At 36.7% G+C, this 16,933-nt stretch overlaps 1 protein-coding gene across 3 annotated transcripts in view; it reads right to left on the reverse strand.

Annotated features, from left to right (window-relative positions):
- The window catches only part of VWA8 (von Willebrand factor A domain containing 8), a 366,788-nt gene that overhangs the window by 152,458 nt on the left and 197,397 nt on the right, over nucleotides 1-16,933 (reverse strand). For all 3 annotated transcript variants that reach the window (XM_023748236.1, XM_023748240.1, XM_006083505.3), the window contains 3 exons: nucleotides 16,450-16,569; nucleotides 13,805-14,010; nucleotides 12,134-12,285 (listed from right to left, as the gene is read on the reverse strand). In XM_023748236.1, the coding sequence (XP_023604004.1) occupies nucleotides 12,134-12,285; nucleotides 13,805-14,010; nucleotides 16,450-16,569 (478 nt within the window). The remainder of the gene's footprint in view (nucleotides 1-12,133; nucleotides 12,286-13,804; nucleotides 14,011-16,449; nucleotides 16,570-16,933) is intronic.

A 16,933-nucleotide genomic window follows, 5' to 3' on the forward strand; every position in this document is an offset into this window, starting at 1 on the left:
AGCAAAAGATACTATATTCCATTATTAAAATACTAGAGGCCTGGTGCATGAAATTCGTGCACGGGATGGGAGGGGGTCCCTCAGCCCAGCCTGCACCCTCTCGCAATCTGGGACCCCTCGAGGGATGTCCAACTGCCAGTTTAGGCCTGATCCCTGCAGGCAGTCAGACATCGCTCTCGCAATCTGGGACTGCCCACTTCTAACCGCTCGCCTGCCTGCCTGCCCACTCATAACTGCTTGCCTGCCTGCCTGCTCAGTGCGCGTCATAGCGACCAGTCGTTCTAGTCTTTCTGGTCATTCCCGTCTTTCAGTCACTGGGCTTTTATATATATAGATGTCATCCAACTCTGGCCAGACTTAAGTTGTTATACCTGATTTGATTAAAACAACAATGGTATTTTCCATGGTTTTAAGAACATGTCACTTGTTTTGTTTAACTTTGCTAAAGTTCTAGCAGGAATGATGTCTGGATTTAATTTTAAAGAAGAAGAGAAAGAATTTAGGGCCTATAAATAGCACTACTTTTTAATTTCAATGTCATTCATAAATTTATGTTTTCTTAAAAAAATGAAGTATTTCAATTCATATGTTGTGATGTTTCTTAATCCTTTGTGGAAGTATTAAGAAAGATCTGGAAGTAAAAGTTTTAACTATAAGAATGGTGAATATAGAAATCATGACCCAGGTCAAATTATAGCACTTGAGCAGTTACAGACAGGAAAAAAGTTGTGTGTTTTTTTTCTTACATGCATATAATTTCTAACATGAGCCATATGGACACCAAAGTCAAGAAATATAGTCTGAATGACATGTAAGAGATTTGTCTAAGATTGTTTTCATAAAGAGGTGAGCTGGGGTTTCAAGGCGCATGTTCTGGCAAATTTCTGCCTTCTCTGAACATTTGCCAGTACTATTTCTGGAGTTTGAAAGAAACACATGAAAAAGATTTGGATCTTTCTAGGGGCATTATGTAATTGGAAGTTGTTGACATACCTATTATCAGCAGTTCCTAAAACATTTCCTTACCACAAGAACTACTAATTTTCATAGGATTAATGGAACCCTTCAGGATAGTTCCACCAACTCTAAAAAATTCACCAATTACTACCATCTTTGAGAAGAAAAAGAACAACTCCAATTTTACAAGGCCTCACTCATTCCTAATGTTTTAAATCTATTCTCTGGTACACATTAAGGTGGATTGTCCAACTGCGTTTACTGAAGCCTGAACAGAATAACCCAAACAAATGTTTCTACCTTTGGCTCTTACCCCATCCTCTGACATATCAGCTAATTTATGCCTTCACCACCTCGAACTGCTACTTGCTAGTCCTGAACATGTTACTTCATGCTTCTGCCAGGCATTTCTACTATTGCCTCTTTAATGAAATCCTCATTCTTGAGGCCCAATTACAATGTCATTTACCCTTGCATCCCTCTCCCATAGTCTTTCTGGGCAGAATAAATCTTTCGCTCTTCTGGGTTTCCATGTAAATTTGCATTCTTAGGCTAGAGTTCATGTAATTTGCAATTTTCAAATTTATGACCTGATAGGGAGAATAAAAACTTAAGAATTCAAGTTCATAAGTGAATTAATGAAATCCCTCATAAATTTTTTTAATTTAAAACAAAATTTAAAAACCAGCACACTAAAGAAAGAAAATAGAAAATCCCCTTTAAACACTTTAAATTAGTAATAATGGGTACTACTATTCCAAGTTAACCTCCCTTGTTTACTAGAAACTTCTGAATCTCCCTTCCCTATAGTCTCACATGTTGCTGGTAAATTAATTTTGCTGCAAATGATATGCATACAACAAGGATGTGTGTGGGTTTTTCCTTTCTGTGCTTGGCTCTGCATTCAGGCACATGGCTTTCCCTTTATAACTTAGACATGTGCACCTCTGCCACCTAGGTCCCATCAAGGTCACAGAAATGATGAGTAATTTGGATGCATGCAATGGAAAAAGATTTGGGGAAACTTATTCTCGGCTGACACTTCTCAAATATGATCACCAATATCCAGAATGACACTGTGCAGTCTCAATGCTGCTGCCCAGCATCACTTGTGCCAAAGCAGATGTTGTCAGCTGGCCCCACACATCTCAGGCTTTCCTCCCCCTCACAGGAGTTGCCAGACTACAGTTCTGGGGCCTGCATTTCCTTTCCCTCATCTTCAAATTTCACTGCAAAAACTTTTCTTTTTCTGCCATCTGCTTTTCCAACCACATTTAAGTATTTTTGAATCTCAAGTTCTTTCCTTTTCTAATTATCCACATCAAAAAGGACTGGGACTAAAATTCTTCCAGTTGGAAATCTCCCCAGAAAAACAAAAACAAAAAACCCTCTGTATTTCTCACAAGAAGTACTTATAGGAGGAAATAGCCTTACTGTGAATGTAGCTTTGCATAACAAGGTTGATAGCTTACATGTTGTCCCAACTAATTGTTAATTCACTGAAGGTAAGGCTTACATCACACTCACTCAAATCTCTGGCACCTGGAATCCCTCACTTTGGCCACTGAAACATCACCCCTTTCCCTCTCATTCCCACTGCCACAATGGGAGCCCACATGGTTCATCGCATGGATTCCTATAGCTGTTCCAAACCGGTCTTCCTGCCTTCAGGTTCACTGTCTTTCAGTTTATTATCTTTAGAAAACCAGAAGGGGTCTTTCTACATTATGAATCTGACCGTGCTACAATCTGGTTTAACATTTTTCTATGATTCCCCTGACTCTTCTCTCCCTTTTAGGCTCACCACACAGGACACCCTCACTTCACCATTAATTTGTCACTGAACTACTTGCAATTTCCAAAATGCACCATGCCCCCTTAACCCTCTCTGCTTGAAGCGTTTCTCCTCCTTTGTTTGCCTGGAGAACCCCTTATAATCCTTGAGAGTTGGCTTGGTTACCCTCCCTGACTCTCCCCAGGGCAGAAGGCAGGACTCCTCTCCTTGCTCTCTCCTGTGTGGCTCTAACACACACAAGTCACCCTTTACTTGAGTGCTTTCCCAGTTCACTGTGACCCCTTGAAGGTAGGTACTAAGCCTTCCTCACCTTTATATTTCTGACTCCCTACCTAGTGTTTACCACAAAAGGGCTCAATAGTGTTTGTTATGAGTGAATGCTTGGGTACACTAGGACTGCCATCTTTCCTGTTTGTTCCTTATCTCAGTGGCAAGTTGCAAAACACCATGGCAAATCTTCCCCATTGCGTCCTGACTACACGATTCTCAACCAATGATGCCATCTACTTTGCAGGTGAATCTGGAAGAGTTAGCTATAGGTGGGGTTTGGGGATTTCTACCCAGCCAGGTGACAGGCTTTCACAAAGTATCACAAATGCTTAAGGGATCAAGGTTAATTCTGTGAGATTGCCAAGATGAGGATAAAAGAGTCATAGATGTTGACATTTTCTATGCATATTGGGTGTGTTTTTTCATTTTTCCTGTACCTCCATTAAAGGAGCTGAAAGCAAGTGAAATGGCTGTGAAGCTACTTCATAACATACGAAAAGAATATAGGGCAAGGACTATGAAACTATAAAACCTACCACCACTCTTTAACTTGTAATAGTTCTGAGATGTCATAATGTAAACCTTATTATATTTGAAAACTAAGAGCTCTTTTATGAAGTAAAAGTAAATCATCATACAGAGTGGAATTGTATAACTTAGAACCCCATGGCCAATATTGTGAACTCATTTGTAAAAATTAAGAATACAAAAATAAAATTATAGGATATAATAGTTTAGAAAACGGAAGGAGAGGCACAATACTTTAAGAAGAGAATCTTAAAATTTAATGGGACAAACAGTAAGCTGATAATCACTCCCATCTCCAAAGATAAGCCTAATGAAATTACTCAAAAGAGAGGTTCTGGTTGGGGATGTTCTTTTTAATGCCTCTGGTACTTTGGAGACCCCATGGTTGGTCTTGGGCAGAGAAGCAGCAGCTGCTATTGATGCCACAATTACACAGGATGAGTCTTGAACATAGAAAACCCAGGCTAGTCAGACACCCATTCAAAGACATATTTGATTTAAGAGAATTTGCTTACATCTTATAAAAAGTTGTGTTTTTTTTTAATCTTCACCAAAGGATATTTTTCCATTGATTTTTAGAGACAGTGGAAGGGAGAGGGAGAGATAGAGAAGAGAAACATTGAAGTGAGAGAAACATCGATTGGTTGCCTCCTGCACATGCCCCGGAGGATCGAACATGCAACCAAGATACATGGTTTTGACTGAAATCGAATCTGGGACCCTTCAGTCCGTGGGCTGATGCTCTATCTACTGAAGCAAACTGGCTAGGGATAAAAAGTATTTTTTACTTACTTATGGAATCAGCATTAACTTGAAGGAAAATGTGATTAAAATAATGGGCTTAGTCACTAATGTAAAAGTTATATGCATATTTTGTATGATATATGTCCCTAAATGGAGGGAAATAAAATTTGAAAAACTCCAAAGTTTCCATTATCTTTAAAATCTTGCAGTCCAGTGTTGTACTGCATTGCTTCTCTTGTATAAGGCACTACACAGACAACATGGTGGAGTGAGCAAAAAGATGATCGTTTTGGAACAGACCGAACTGCAGTTGAATCCCCCACCCTGTCATTTATTAGTTGTATAGTCTGTTAAGTAGTTTCCTGAAACTCAGTTCTTCATCTGTAAAACACACACACACACACACACACACACACACACGCCTATACCTGATAATAAACTTTTAAAAATTACTTGCCTAATAGAAAAAAAGAATTTTAGAGATTGTGCATTAATATTTGTAAAGTGCTTACAGCACTTAGTAAGCACTTGAGAAATATCAACTATTTTTATTTATGCTGCTTTAAAAATGTGTTGTCTACCCTCACTTGACACATTACCAATGATTAAACTTAGATTGTGTTGAAATGCCCTAGAATTGCTCAGTTCACATAATTTCTTGTTTGCCATCGGGAAGCGTGCCAGTGTTCTACCTTTGGAGTAGTCATCACAGTGCAGCATTAGCTTTGCTGTATGGGAGGCAAGAAACAGCAATTACAGACTAGACCTTTTCTTTAAAATTTTTATTTTATTTAAATAAGAAAACAAAATAAAAAATTCCAGTGCCCAGATTGTCTGTGGACATTTAAAAAATAAAATACAGAAAATAATACACATGTTAGAATATTAAAATAGTACAGAAAGTGAGGCCTCTCAAAGGGAACCACTGTCAATACTACCGTGTGTTCAAATTATTCCAAATGTGAATTAATTAAAGAAATTTAGTTGAAAATTTGCTAATATGGTCCTAGACCTTGTTAATTCAAAGTTACTTTATTTTGTCTGAAAAAGTAAGTTAAAAAATTTTCAAGTATTTGAAAGCAGAGAGGGAACACGATGTGAACAGGACACCTGAGGAGCAGTTTTAAGACTCCTCTAGGGCTTCTTCACCAGCTATGGGACACTTTTAAAGTCTAGCATGACAACTGTTTTGAGAAGTGCAGTCTGTTTGGCAACAGCATTTTTACATGTTTGAGAAGGATAATGAGATTTAAACATACGCAGAAAGACACAAAGGGTTGATATGAATGTTTATAGTCCTTGTGAGAGTACCTTATATACTTTATGAATCTGTTTATTATGATTACAATAATATCTAATACTCAAAATTTCTAGAAGAATGGAGAAAAGAGTAGGGTTGAGGAAGAGTGTCATTTGCACTCAAATCTACTTCATTAAAGATAAATTTCTTTTCAACAAAGGAGCTTGGGAATCAAATGTTTTAAATGAACCCCTTTTCACCAGGCTGGCGTGGCTCAGTGATTGAGTGTTGACCTATGAGCCAGGAATTTATGGTTCAATTCTAGTCAGGGCACCGTGTGGGCCATGCAGGAGGCAGCCGATCAATGATTCTCTCTCATTATTGATGTTTCTATCTCTCCTTCTCCCTTCTTCTCTGAAATCAATTAAAAATATATTTTTTTAAAATGACCCCCCTTTAGGGACAGGTATCTTCCATTAAGAAGAAAAGCTGTGCAAAAAAAGAAAAAACTCAAAAGAAATATTTCTCAATGTATGAAATAACACATAGAACCACAAGATAAGATCTTTTGGAAGAGTTTAAAAATGATTATCTTCAGATAGTGGAATTATAGGTGTTTTAATTTTCTTTTTGTTAATTTAAATATAAACGGAAATTCATTCTTCCTTTAGTACATATGCATCACAAAGAAATACTACATGTTAAAACTTTTTAATTTCCTCAAATTTTTATTCTACTCTGATACAAACAAATGATTGGTAGATTATATATAGTTTTCCAGTGACAAATAGGCAATAAATGCTTTGGGGGAAAATATGAAACTGGCCTGAGAGTAAACAAAACAGATTGAGGAATTCAGAGGGAAAGTTGGGTGGGGGGGTGGGAGGATGGAAGGATGGGAGAGGATGGGGGTAAGAGATTAACCAAATAACTTATATGCATAACCCATGGACACAGACGATAGTGTGGTGAAGGCCTGGGGGAATGGTGTGGGGAGGGGGGGTTGTCAATGGAAACAAAGGGGACAACTGTAATACTTTCAACAATAAATAAATTTTTAAAAAAGAATAAACAAAGCAGCATTAAAAATAATGAGTTGAGGACAAAGAATATGGAATAAGAAGGATGATCACTTAAATATAGAGAGCAGACAGACAGCTCTGATGGTGGTGGTGGTGGGCAGGGTGGAGGGACTGGGCAAAAAAGAAAGAGGTCACAGACAACAGCGTGGTGATTGCGGGGTTAACGGGCACAGAGGAATGGGTGGAGGTGGAAAGGGGTGTAAGGGTGATAAATGGTGATGAGGAAAAATAAAAGAAAAAAAGTAAGAAAAAAATGCAATAAATAAATAAATATTTTATAGACATGAGTGACTCCCATAACTTTAGAAGGTAGAGATAAATTCTCTGTATGTTTGACTTATTAATATACTTAGAGGTAGAGTATATTCCATCTTAAATTTATGAAATGACAATTCTCTCTTCTTAAGAACTGTCAGGTTGAGGGTGGCATGTAAATTTAAGATAAAATATTATATAAATCATTTAAAAATTGAGGCTGAAAAGGATTTTCTTCCTTTAAATCAAATGTTTTCCCTAACATGTGAGAGTTCACAAATTACTTTGAAAACACTTTTAAATTTGGAAGAGTTAATGTGCTAGCAGTATGTTTTTCTCAAATAAAAGATAATTCAGAAATAAAAGTTCATTTGAGGGAAAAACAAACTTTGATTTGAAATTTATGTCTATTTATACTGGAGTATGTCATCTATATGCTTTTGGTTGGTGCTTGGACCTAATTATGTGTGTGTGCGTTTTTTCCCCCCACAAATGACATTTGAAACTAAAGAGCTCAGATTAATTTTTAAGAGCTCAGATTTTAACCTGAATCTTCCTATCTCTATCTAAATTTTTTTCCAGTGAATCTCATTTGGTTATGTTCACCATCTCTTTGGCATATCTTTCCCATGTATTAGAAACTTAAAAGGGAATAATAATAATAATAATAATAATAATAATAAAACCCTCAAAAAGTACCAGTGGGACAAGGCAAATGCAATGTGGGGGTGTACGTAGCCAAATCTGGCCACGGTACTAAGATCTGGGAATATATTATAGATCAGGAAAAGAGCTGCATTTTGGTGCGGTCCTCCAAGGTAAAATAATCACCCAGTCAGACATGGCCCAAAGTACCAGGTTTAGCAAAGGTTTCGTAAAGAAGATAAGTAATATTCACCTCAGGATATCACTTTGGGCCTTTTAAAAATGCACAGAGACTATGAAATATGTATCATCACTGCACTATTTAGGAGGACAAAAGGGAAAATGACAGCATCTCTCTTTTGGGAATTTGACTAAAGATCATTAACCAAATAGCCAAAGTATATTCTGATTTCAGCTCAGGAAGAAGGTGCTGTAGAAGATTTTACAAACAGTGGTCTGGTATCATCTCCCCATGTGAAAACTTCCCTCTTCTACATTTGCTTTATATCTCTTTTTAGTTATATGTAGTGAGAGAAAAATTATTTTTCTATCCAGATCCATTTTATTCTGGACTCTAGGAAAGTTTGCTCCCATTCAGTAAGCACTGTAGTTGGATTACAGTACAAGAAAATAATAGCTTTCGGCAAAAATATTTTTATTCAGGGCAAAAGAATATATATTTGTTTGTTTGTTTACTTATGTTAATTCTCACCAGAGGATATTTTTCCATTTATTTTTAGTGAGAGTGGAAGAGAGAGGGAAAGACAGAGGGAAACATTAACATGAGAAAAAAATGCATTGATTGGTTGCCTCCTGCAGGAGCCCTGACCAGGGCCCAGGCCACGGAGGAGCCTGCAACCAAAGTACATGCCCTTGACTGGAATTGAACCTAGGATCCTTTGGTCCACAGGCCAATGCTCTATCCTCTGAGCCAAACTGGCGAGAGCAAAATTACCAAAAATTAAGATTACATTAAAAATGCAAAGGATGTTAGAATAGGAAGGAACTTTATTAATCTTATGAAGATGACTATATATTCTGGCCTCACTAGGGTAGTCTTATTTTATATCTCTTTTTACACAATTATTAATAGGACCCCTTACCATTTTCAAAAATGTCCTAAAGTGATAAATTACATAGTTATGCTATCCTATAAAATAACAGGGTAATATGCAAATTGACCCTAAAGGGGGAACGACCAGGAATGACTGGTAGCAATGACACGCACTAACCACCAGGGGGCAGATGCTCAATGCAGGAGCTGCCCCCTGGTGGTCAGTGTGGTCCCACAGGGGGAGCACTGCTCAGCCAGTAGCCGGGCTCACAGCTGGTGAACACAGTGGAGGTGGCGGGAGCCTCTCCCGCCTCTGCAGCGGCGCTAAGGATGTCCAACTGACGCTTAGGCCTGGAGGGGAGCGGGCATAAGCCGGCAGTCGGACATCCCCCGAGGGCTCCCAGACTGCGAGAGGGTGCAGGCCGGGCTGAGGGACCCCCGAGTGCACAACTTTCATGTACCAGGCCTATAGTCTATAATAAAATGCCCAATTTTACCAATAGGTTAAAATCTGTTTCTCCCTGACCTGGACATGCAGGTTGAATGTACAACTATCTACTGAATTCCCAGGCCATTGGTTTGTTCACTTTACCATGCCACCCTTAAAGTAAAAGGCTGATAATTTGATAGAAATACACACATAGAAACTGTAGATTTCACTAAAGGGCAATGATATGACATCACTACTTTTGAGCTGCCCAAGACACTGCAATTCACAGATGAGGAAAATATGTTTTGAATGTATAAATTGTAGTCTACTATTATCTTCACCCCAAGGGAAAATTCCCTCATCTTCCACATCTGCAATAACTCTATTTTTAGCTATATGCAGTGGGTGGACAACTCGTTGTTTCCATCCCCATCTTAGGCACAAGTGTGACCATCTTATTTCCAGGCTCAATGTACCCAAGTATTTTGCTTCCACTCATAAGTACTAGAGTTGGAATTAATGTGCCATGGCAAGAATTTTTCACTTTAGAAGTAAGGTCAGTAATAAATAAGTTAAATTATTTTACCTGTCTTCCTTAGAAAATTACCAACAATTTTATTTTGATTGCGCTTACCAATTAATATGTATTTTTATTTCAAATTGTATGAGTATAAAAACAGTTATTTTTAAATCATAAGCCTAGTTTCCAAGAACCTAGAACTCTAATTATATAAATTTGTTAATGGTAATAAAAACCATCCTATTTCCAATTGAAAATAAAGATTTAGTTTATTTAAAAAGCTAAAAAAACATGAGCGTAATAGAAATTTGCATATTGATGACCATTTCTTGAACTTTCTAATACAGAAGAGAGACCATACCCATTAAATTACCAAACTAGTTCCAAAATGCCCACAAACACTGCTAATCAATTAGTAAAATAGTATTTTACAGAAAGCTTTACGTATTAGCTCTGACACCAAATTGTTAGTGTAGGTAGCTAGATATTAATAAAGGAAGGGAGCAAAGGGAATCAGACATTACGCATAATAAACTAGGGAGCTGAAACAAATATTGGGCATGCTTCACTGAGAAGCTATAGCATTCACAGGTTCATTCACCCACTCCAGGAGACCATCGAATCCTCTACCCTTGGGACTTAATCCTTGGGCAAACCCCAGGCAATCTCCTAACAGGCAAGAAGAGTCTCTCCAGGGAACTGCCACCTGGTACCAGATTATCAGGATTATTGGGAGAAGGAGGAGAGGAAATTCCTCTGCTGGGTGCACGCAGAGTAGAAGCCAAGATAGCAAAGGGGAAAATCCTTCTATTATGAAGCATGCCCAGTAGAAACTAAGATGGCAACTATAAGGGGCAGAGCACAGCCTGGGGCAAGAATCAGATTGGGTAAGAGACACAGAACCCCAGAAGATCCAGGAAATGGATTGGTTAGGGGGAAGACCCATCAGAAGCCTGGGGAAAAATTGGGAAATTGATTGGTTATTATGAAAGGACACTCGGTCCTTCCCAAGCCCTAGATAATATAATCCAAACTTAACAAAGCGGCCTCTCTCTCTCTCTCACACACACACACACACCTGGTAACACATGCTCGCCCGGTGCGCTCGCACATTCTCTTTCCATAGCAGCCATGTGGGCCTAGCAGCTGCCTTAGGCCTGGCAGCCTCACGGACTCCAAGTGTCCAAGTGTAGACTCTAAGCCTGGGTACAGCAACATAGCCAGGAACAACTAAGGTAGTCGGATGGGGACAGAGAGTAAACTGGACTAAGCCTTGGCATCGTACAGGATTTCTGGGCCTGATGAAGACAAGGCTGGAGTTTTTCCACAATGGGAATGAGGGAGATGAGACCTGGGGAACCTGGGGGAGCCATCCATTTCAACCCCAGTAAATCTTACCACAACACCTCAACCTCCCATGCACGGGTCCTCCAAAATGGTTTTCTCACAACTCCATAAAATGACCCCATTTCTACCAGCAACAAAATCACTCTTTTTAAAAAAAATTTACTCACTCATTAATAATATAAACCAATTCACTGATAATTTCTAACATAACTCTATTTTGAGCCTTTACCACAAAAGGGAAATATTTGTTTCTCTTTAAGAAATCTTTGAAGAAATTGTTAAAGCTTTAATGATGTATTTTTATTGGCATATATTCTGGTAAGTTTTTATAACTTCAAAGAATAAATGAGGATCATGTATACATTTAGGATACATATGTATTTATGGGGGTGTATACATAAACACATAAATATAGCTGGACTATAATATTTAAAACATTTTTCTTTTAAGGAAAGTAGAGTGCTTCTTATATGAAACTAAAGTTAAATAATAATGTTAAAGTAATTATTGTGTCTTAGGAATTTATGCTAATTATTTTTATAGACAAAGTATTGGAATCTTTATCATAAGTTAGTAAGTTGTGCATTTTAAAAATTGTTTTCTAATGACTTTGCATGGATTTAACTACTCTACTAATAAATTCTGTCAACTATCTTTCTGGTCAACAATATTTGCAAGATTCTTTGGTAAGGTTAAGTACGTAGCCTGTAATTACAAAATAAAAGTCAGGCAACTGGCCCACATGAAGCAAACCCACTTATTTTCACTACCTTTCATCTGTCAAGATAAAAAAGTAACCAAACATCTCTTAAGTTAATATAATTATAAATTTAGAAACTATCATAACATAAAAATATATGGTAACACAAATAAGAACATCTTAGCTAAATACATATTATCCGTTTACGTTGTTTTCACATTTGTACAATGATTTTGCACTAGGTTAAGAAATAGTGAGAGTCATAGTAATTCACAAAAAGACAGAGACTTAAAGAAACAAATATTTCCCTTTATTTGATTATATTACATCTACTCTTGGAACATTCAAAATTGAAATTCTCAATTTACAGGCTTCTAAATAATGCTATTTAACTGAAAGCCAGCCAGCAAATAGCAACATATATTTGAAAAGTTTACTTGTGGAAAGTAATTTCTACACCAACTTAGTTTAGTGGAGTATAAAGTAGATTCAGAATTATCAGCATTATTCAGAGAATTAGAACAGTAACACTCAACAGCATTTTATCAGTAGTGAGTTTGCCTTACTCCTTCGCCAGCTGCACACTGGTAGGTTTTGCTCCAATAGGTATCCCGTACTTGTGCAAAGTGTTAATTAAAATCTCCCTCATGTCGGTGTTGTAGGAATCAAAGTCAAACACGTTCCTAACCACACTGGAGAGACCTTCGGTGGGAAATTTCTGCATTAAAAAACACACACCTTATTATATATATGATAAATACACAATATAAGTACAAAACTGATAGAACAATAATGATACAATGAACTTTAGCAGACATTAACAGCCTGGTCTCATAATCAGATAGGAGGAATATGTGCATTTTCTCTATTAATTTTGCTCTGATGACTTGGAATTTTCCTTTTTAAATAAATATTAGAATTTGAGGGGCCCAGTTCCTTCTGTCAAATGTTAAACCATGTTAGATGCTGGTTTCAGTGCCTTCCACTGCTTTCTGAAATCTCCTGACTTTAAAATGAATACCAGATTGAACAAATAAAAAAATACTGTTTAAACAGAGCAGAGCATTGAATATCTATACAGAACTATTTAGAAAAGTCAAAGGTCTATGAAGAAATGAAAATATGATAACAGAACAAGAAAAGACAGAGAGAACATCAAGTACAGAGCACAGAGAAATGAGGTGTAGCAGAGGGAAAGAAACAAGTTCCCACTCGTGTAAATACACACTACAGTGTCCTCTGGGTCCCTCACTGGCTCTGTCTTTCTCACACGCTGAGATCTGAGCTGGGCTTACCATGGTTTTACAATCAGAATAAAGCTTTCTATATTCCTTTGCTGGTTTTCCTTGGAGGGTTGGGGATGGGGCAAAGATCAAGAGTCATGAGGTTGTAATTGTTAGCTTAAAGTTCATTTTCTTCTTATTTCATAATTATTAAATTTTTATTGAGCATTTTTCCAACTCATTACCTTAAATGAGTCTGAATAGAAGAATATGATTACATGAGTACAACAATACCTAGTTTTTTAAACAGTACAAAGCAAAATTTTAACAAATATCTTATGAATTACAATGTAGTCTTATTGTTATGTGTACAGTTAATTCAACTCAGTGCATACTTACAAGCTACCTAATTTCTAAGCAAACATCAATTGCTGAATTTAAAATAACTAGACTTATAAACATTATATCTAATAATGAGATCTAACAATTATTTGTTATAAATATAATTTACATAGGTTTTTTTGTTTTCTTTACCAAGGTAGGTAGACTACACATTCCACATGGCTACAAGGAATTTCATTCTCCTGTTCATTTACTCTATCTTATAAAACTGTCTTGCAGTATTTACAGATATATAATTAATAATACTGTTGGTCCCTAGTTTGTTTTCTATACCCGTCTTCTATTTTCACTCAGATACTATGTGCTTGTTGTATAAAGTCAAATAGTAATAAAGTTTCCCTGCTGTCTCACTCTCTTGTTTCACTCCCCTGCCCCCCAACCAGATTTCATGGCTTATTGGTAATGGCCATGACAAAGAACTTCGCCAAACTTAATTCAAAGGCTCAACATAAAATGTCCATGGTCTTCCAGATTTAAATCTAGATTACAAACACTTATATCACCTGAATCAGTATAATATTTACAGAAATTGAAAGATTTGGTATAAATTAAGCTGTCTAAAAAAAGACTGATGGCCTATTTTAAACCTTTATGCACAAGAGTTTGCCATACCTGTAAGTGCTTGACTATGTTGACAACTTCTCTGGTAGAATAAGGGTAGCTAATAATCCCCTGGTCAGCTAAACTCCTCAGCTCTCCAAAGGCAGCCACGAGCTTCTGAAGGATGGGCTCTGGCACATTTGGTCCATATTGCCTGAGCATCTCAAGCTCCGAGTGGGGCTTGGGATTATCAACTGCATGGCAGCTAAAAATATCACCTATACGAGAAAAAAATTCACATTCAGCATGCAACGAATCCATTATACTGCCATAGGAAATATGCAATGGTTGTTTAAAGAGCCACCGGTTGGTCACAAAAGCAAACTTTTAAATGTGTAAAACTGCACAGAAAGCCCCTCCACAATAGGATGATGTGGAGAAGACAGCAAATGACCACAGTTAAAGAAAAGGAAATTGAGTGATGCGTGGTTTATTCTGCATAGATTTGCTTCTATTAAAAAACTAAATAACACTTGGATACAATCTCATTGGGAGATACTCAAATTTAAAGAGCATAAAAGAGAACCTCTCATGTGTTTCTGCCATCCCACTTGCTCCCCCACAGGAACCTGTGTTAACAGTTCAGTGAAATTATTCTTTCAGGTTTTTCTTAAACGCACACATACAAGCATATATAGTTTTGGTGATCTAGTCCTTTTCCATTTAATTGGGAAATAATCTTCATATTGTTCTGAGACTGCATTTTTAACTTTAACACATTAAATATCTTGAGAAATTATATACATCTATCTCATATGCATGCTTTATGTATACTAAAAAAGGGGGAATCAGCATCATCACTCTAAATAATTTATACCTTGTGCAGATTGCTAGAATATAAGTTAGAAGTCAGTTTTGGAAAAGCAAACCTGCAGCGACAATGTCTAAATTAGAATCAAGAAAAAGGAATGTGGAAACACAAAATATTTCATCTGTAATTTAGACAACCGAGAATATACTAGAAAAATATAATCTATGCTCAAGAAAGATGACTTTCTTATATTCAAAGTTCATATAATTCTACTGATTCATAATCCAGGAGATGAGGAACAAAAGGGAGTTAAAGTAAATAAATCTGCATTATTTAAGATGTTCATTTTAGAAAGAAAGGACATCTAGATCTTACTTTGATTTAGAAACCATTCGAATCATCATTTTATCATTATTACATATTTATAACAGCAATGGAATAAAATGCAAGTACCGAAGAAATCACTGCCTAAAAAAGGAAATCCAGATCTGTTGGACAGAATAATCATCCTAACCTTGTATGTCATAGACTAAATCCATTAAATACAAATGTGAAGAACAGCTTTTGCCTTTTTTTGCTTATGATCAAATATAACGCTAATATAAAACTATAATACCCCTTATTAATTCATTCATCAAGTAATTATTAAGTGTTTTCCATGTGCCAAGTACTATTCTAGGTACTTTACATGCTTCAGTGGTCAAAAACACAAAACCCCTGTCCTCATGGAGTGTGTATTCTGGCATAGGGTGACAATAAAAAATAAGAATAAATGTTAGAAACTCAATGTTTCAATGAAAAAGAAAAGCAGAGGGTAGGACATCAGAAACGGTGATGGTGGGCAGTCAGTCAGGCAGGGCCTTATGTCTGCAAATGCAAGTATTAAAGATAAAAGCACTCTAGGAGAGCTGGCAGCTAATACAGACCCTACAGCAGGCACAACCTGGTATGTTCGTAGAAGAGGCAGCAAAGGAGAACGGTTGGAATAGAATGAGTGATGAAGAGAGCCGAATAAAAAATGAGGTCAGAGAGAGAAGAGGATTTGGGAGACATGCTCTGTGCTCTTCTAAAGAAATTCTACACATTACAAGTTTAATCTTGTACACATATCCCTCTTGCCTTTTGTTTTTTTCACTAATTCAAATGGTAGACTAATATACCCACTGTTCTGATTTACTGTACTATTTTGGGAATTATATTTTAATCAGTATGGGGAAACTTACCCCATTCTTTTTTTTAAGACAGCTGCATAGTATTCTATTGTGTGGATATAAAAGAATTTCTTTATCCAGTCCCATTTGGATTGTTTCCAATTTTTTGCTACTATTAAAAAATGCTCTACTGCCTATCTTTGTACTTACATCATTGCATGGGTAACTCCCTTAGATGAATTCCTTGATGTGGAATTACTAGATCAAAATTCCTCCTAGGACACTGAGCCTGCTCATGTTGAGTATGAGAATTACCAGTATCCAGAATTACCTACTTGCTCCTGGTGGTTAAGGTTAGCCAAGGGCCTCTCCGATCAGTCTTCTGAGCTGGCTTCCAACCTTTTCATAGTTATGGGGATGTAACAAAAACCAAACACTAAAAACCATTCTTTACTTTGTATTTTACTTCTAAGAGGCCCTAAACAACAAAGTATAGTGTAACTGTTTAAGGAAATGAGCTCTGGAATCAGAGCCAAGCTTTAACAGCCATTATCTAAGTGCCCCTGGAAAAGTAGTTAACCTCTCCGAATATCAGATCTTCTTCTCTAAAATCGGGATAACAAGTTCTCTCCCAGGAGGTTGGGATGGTGACACTGCACTTCGAAGCATTCACTGATAGCCGTAAAAGGTGTTACTAAGACAGTGATATTATTGCTATTGCTACTGTTTTTGTTATTATCATTTATTACTTTTACCTAAAGTACCGAAGAAATCATTGCCCAGGAAAGGAAATCCAGGTCTGTTGGCCAGAACAATCATCCTAAAATCAGGATGAATCACTATAACATTTTCTCTTCCATTGACATTAGCAGAATCTGAAAAACAAAATTTCTATTTACTCTTTATTGACATTTAATAATTCTTAAGAATATGAAGTTATAGCCTTTAAATAATATAACAAGTTGTCATACTGTTCTATTATATTTTAAAAACACTAAGAAATATGGTTAATAATGACTTGTTTACAGAAAAAAACTTTCTTGAGAAAGTTTGCTTAAGAACAGAAAACTGATAAATCATATACTAATTATACAGGAACTTGCATTTTTATGTTATTCAATGTACATTTATTTATTAAAAAAGCAAATTTGTCCAAATGTTGTCTTATGGTATTTTAATTTGGCTTGAGATGCTGTTATTCCTTAAAAAATGAAAATAAGAACCAATAACAAGGAATAA

The sequence above is a fragment of the Myotis lucifugus genome, unplaced genomic scaffold (genome assembly GCF_000147115.1).
Source record: "Myotis lucifugus unplaced genomic scaffold, Myoluc2.0 scaffold_7, whole genome shotgun sequence".
NCBI classification, from domain to species: domain Eukaryota; kingdom Metazoa; phylum Chordata; class Mammalia; order Chiroptera; family Vespertilionidae; genus Myotis; species Myotis lucifugus.